The sequence below is a fragment of the Tupaia chinensis genome, unplaced genomic scaffold (assembly GCF_000334495.1).
Source record: "Tupaia chinensis unplaced genomic scaffold, TupChi_1.0 Scaffold000178_1, whole genome shotgun sequence".
Lineage (NCBI taxonomy): Eukaryota > Metazoa > Chordata > Mammalia > Scandentia > Tupaiidae > Tupaia > Tupaia belangeri.
Window position 1 is genome coordinate 2289187 of NW_006159653.1, and position 3981 is coordinate 2293167.

At 64.0% G+C, this 3981-nt stretch overlaps 1 protein-coding gene across 1 annotated transcript in view; it reads left to right on the top strand.

Annotated features, from left to right (window-relative positions):
* CCNF (cyclin F) overlaps positions 1-3981 on the top strand; it is a 21006-nt gene that overhangs the window by 11018 nt on the left and 6007 nt on the right. The window contains exons 12-15 of the mRNA XM_027771012.1: positions 8-90; positions 1643-1766; positions 2036-2216; positions 2508-2595. Of these exons, the coding sequence (XP_027626813.1) occupies positions 8-90; positions 1643-1766; positions 2036-2216; positions 2508-2595 (476 nt within the window). The remainder of the gene's footprint in view (positions 1-7; positions 91-1642; positions 1767-2035; positions 2217-2507; positions 2596-3981) is intronic.

Consider the following 3981-nt stretch of genomic DNA (forward strand, 5'->3'; position numbering starts at 1 on the left):
GGAGGGGGTGCACGGGTCCCTGCGGCGGAGGCCGGTGGCCCGGCACCGGCTCCAGCTGCTAGGCATCGCCTGCATGGTCATCTGCACCCGGTGAGAGGCCCTGCTGCCAGCAGGGATGGCACCGTGCTGAGCCGCTGGGGGCGAGGGCGAGCCCCAGTCCCACCTGTCGGGAGCACCCAGCCGAGTGGTCCCACGTAGCCAGGATGGCAGTCCTGCCCGGCTCACGGGTGCAGTCTCAGGACCAGCACGTGGCCTCACTGGGCAGCCACCCTCCTCTGTCCTCGGGTCACAGAAAGGGCCACTTCTTTCTCGCTGCGTCTCTGTGGCCAGTTCTCGAGTCTGTCATCAGAGCTTCCTACAGTCTGCAGTTTGGGGTCTTAGCACCCCAGCTCCCGGGCAGAGCCCACACCCACCATGGCGATAGTCAGTGCCTCAGCTGCGTGGGGTCCCCACACGCTACCTTTGGCTTCCCGCCCCGTGCTGAGGGCCCAGCTGGCCTGGGTGCAGCAGGGGAGACGCATGTCTGCTCGCGTGGGGACGCCTCAGCGTGGTCGGCACTTCCCCTGTGCTCTCTCTCTGAGGGCTTGGCTGCACACAGCAATGAGAGCCCTCGGCTCCATCTTGCTCCCTGCCACCCCGGGTGCTGCCCTCGCCCCATTAGCCCATAGCTACCATGCGCGCCTCTGCACTGAGCGTGGGCATGTGTCACATCCAGCCACGATGGGCACTGGGAGCCAGCTTGGAGCGCTGTCGTGTTCCCATGGTGCAGGAGCTGGGCACCAGAGCCATCAAGCAAGTCTGCCACACGCCGTCAGGCCCTGCTTGCCTGTGCCCTCAGGCCTGGACCTGGCATGCCAGGACTTCCTCCCGCTGTCCCTGCTGTAACCATACTGTCACGTCACGTTACCGGGCCAGAAACCAGTTAGCAGTGAGATAACAACTCCCCAAAATGCTTTCCAGACTGAGAGGCTCCTCCACCCTCAGCCACGCCTGCCCTGCTCCCCGCACCTAGGCGTCCTGCATCCCATCCTTCGGTGTCCAAGCCTTAGCCCCAGCAGGCGAGGTCCCCCTCTTGCCTCTGTTCTTCGTCAGACTGGTGACAACATGAAGTCCTGAGTCCCCAGCACCAAGCAGCAGATGGACTGGGCCCCTGTGCACCCTCACTAGGAGAGGCACCTGTGGGGACTGCTGGAGCTGGCGTTGGTGAGCGGAAGAGAACAGGGTGACTGCCTGCCCCAGTAGTCGGGGTCCTGTGTGCAGACCTTTAAGCAGCCTTCAGACCCTTGCTGCCAGCTCTGCTCTGGTGCCTCACCCACCTCCTGGGTTTACGTCACTTCTGCTCCTTGGTAGCTGCTGCCAGATGGGCACGGCCTTGTCCCTGAGGCCATGCATGGGACTGAGTGGCGTCTCACGAGGCCTCCTGCAGGCTTTGGTGCATCTGCCTGAAGCCCTACCACACCACTGTCCTCTGCTTGGTGGCGCTGACCCATCTTTCTAGCACCTTCTGAATGCCCCTTCGGTTCCCCTCATTGGCCACGGGCAGCTGGGCCGTTTTGTCACCACAGCCTGAAGCCGTCCCTCCTTCCTTACTGTGAGCCTCCCAGAGCCTGGCCCTGAGTCCCAGCCGTTGTCCACCACCCAGGTTCATCAGTAAGGAGATCCTGACCATCCGGGAGGCCGTCTGGCTCACAGACAACACCTACAAGTACGAGGACCTGGTGCGGATGATGGGCGAGGTCGTCTCCGCCCTGGAGGGGAAGATTCGCGTGAGTGGGGCGTCCCTCTGAGAGCTGAGCTGTTGCCATGGGTGAGGAAGGGGGCTTTCAGCCTTCCTGCTCTTGGGGGGACCTTGTGGACCCAGAGGGTGGCAGGTTCCGCTGTGCCCAAAGCCACAGAGCAAGAGGCGGCAGCTGCTGTCCACCTGCACGTGCTCGGGGCCCGAGTTCAGCACCAGACAGCGCCATGGGGGCGGGGCCTCCATATGGCATAGGATGGGGGGCCCAGGAGCACTGAGACCCTGTGTGGCCCTGTCTAGGTTCCCACGGTGGTCGACTACAAAGACGTCCTGCTGGCGCTGGTCCCTGAGGCCCCAAGAACGCAGCACCTCTGCAGCTTCCTCTGTGAGCTGTCCCTGCTGCACACGGGCCTGTCGACCTACGCTCCAGCCCGCCTGGCCTGCGCCGCCCTGCTCCTAGCCAGACTGTCACATGGGCAGAGTAAGAAGGGTCCTTCCTGGGGTTCCAGGGCCCGGCAAACACTCAAGGGCAGGTGGGGAGGGGAACAGAAAGAATGGTGAGTCCACCTGCCCGGGAGAAGGAACTGCACCAGGGGGCCAAAGGCGGCTCTGGGTGGGGAGCTGGCTTTCCTGGTGGGGAACCTGCGTGTGGGCCCTCAAAGCCCTTCGGAAGGGCCCACAGCCCAGCTCCCAGGGTCCCAGGCCAGCACGTCGGGGCTGTGGCTGGGTGTGGACGACAGTGTGGCAGCCCATACCCACCCACTCTCCGCAGCACAGCCCTGGAGCGCCCGGCTGTGGGACCTAACTGGATTCTGCTGTGAGGACCTCGTGCCCTGCGTCCTGAGCCTCCATAAGAAGTGGTGAGTCTGGAAGAAGCGGGTCCTCAGCCAGGCTCAGGCCCGGATGGGCCTAGAGCCAGCGAGGCCCGTGGCCTCCTTCGGTGACTCTCACGTGAGTCCTGCAGGACGGTCTCCCTGGAGTGGCACTGGCAGACCAGCGCGCTGTGATCTTTTCACCTTGGCACGCGCGGTGTGCGCACCAGCCCCAAACCCAGACCTGGCTCCACAGGCAGCAAACAGGCAGGGGTGTCAGGGCCGTCTCAGCCCGAGCTGGGCTCCGCGGCCGGTAGACTGCCCCGGCCAAGGCTGGTCCAGCGGCTCTTGGAAGTGGAGGGCCTTTTTATTTCCTGTGTTGTCTTGTATCTAGCTGCCCCTCCTATGGCCTTGACAGCCGATTGTCCTGGGGACTGTGTTGATGCCAGCTGGCCAAGGCCCGGCCATGCTCATGGGGGCAGGGCCAGCAGCCCCTCCTGCTCCATCCAGCCCTCGACGCTGCAGCCCAGTGGCTGTCCAGCCCACACGCATTCCTCACGCGTGCACCTGGGGATCTGGCCCGCAGACATGGCGGCCGACCTGTCGCTGCCCCTGCTGCCTCCTGGGAAGCTGCAGCAGCTGCAGCCTCTGAGCAGGTGTCTGCGAGCAGCCCCTTCTCTGGCCCCTTTGGCCCTCGGTCCTGTGCTCCAGCTGCAGGGCTCCTGTCAGCCTTCCTCAGGGTTAGCACCTGCCTTCGCCCTCCTCTATGTCCCCTGTGGCATTCTGACAAGGAATGAGGTGACAGCAAGCCATGAGTCTGACCCCCAGCTGTGCCCATTCTAGGACACCCACTGACCCCCAATGGCCACACTAAGCCATTTTCGGGCTCTTATTCTTTTCCCTTAAAAAGAGTTTGCTAAAAACACAACAACTTAAAGTTGGTAGCGCGTATTTACAGACAGTTTTGGAGCCACCCAGCTCCATGGCTTTCAGTGGGTGCGGAGCCGTGAGGTCTTCGCCATGGCAAGCTTTTGGACACTCGCCACCACCTTTAGCCGCCCCCTCTTCCCCAACTCCCCAGCCCCTGGCAACCACCGAGCTGCTAACTGCCCGCGGCTGGCCTCCTCCAGGCGCCTTGTGGGGTCACGGTGTGGGCTGTCTCCTCGGCGTGTTTCCCAGCTCGCCCCCTTCCTGGGGCCGAATGAGGCTGCTGGGTGAGCACGGCCTGTTTCCGCACTGCGCTCCCGGCGCTTGGGCTGCCCCTGCCTGACGCACCTGCGCCCGGTGCTGTGCGAGCCTCCCGGGCACGTTTCTGCGGAGACCGCACGGTTGCCTTGGTCTTGAGTGTGCTTCTGGAGTGCAGTCCTGGGGCAGGGAGAAGGCGGTGGGGAACTGCCAGGCCTTCCTCTCGGCTGCTCCGTAGACGCTGCCCCG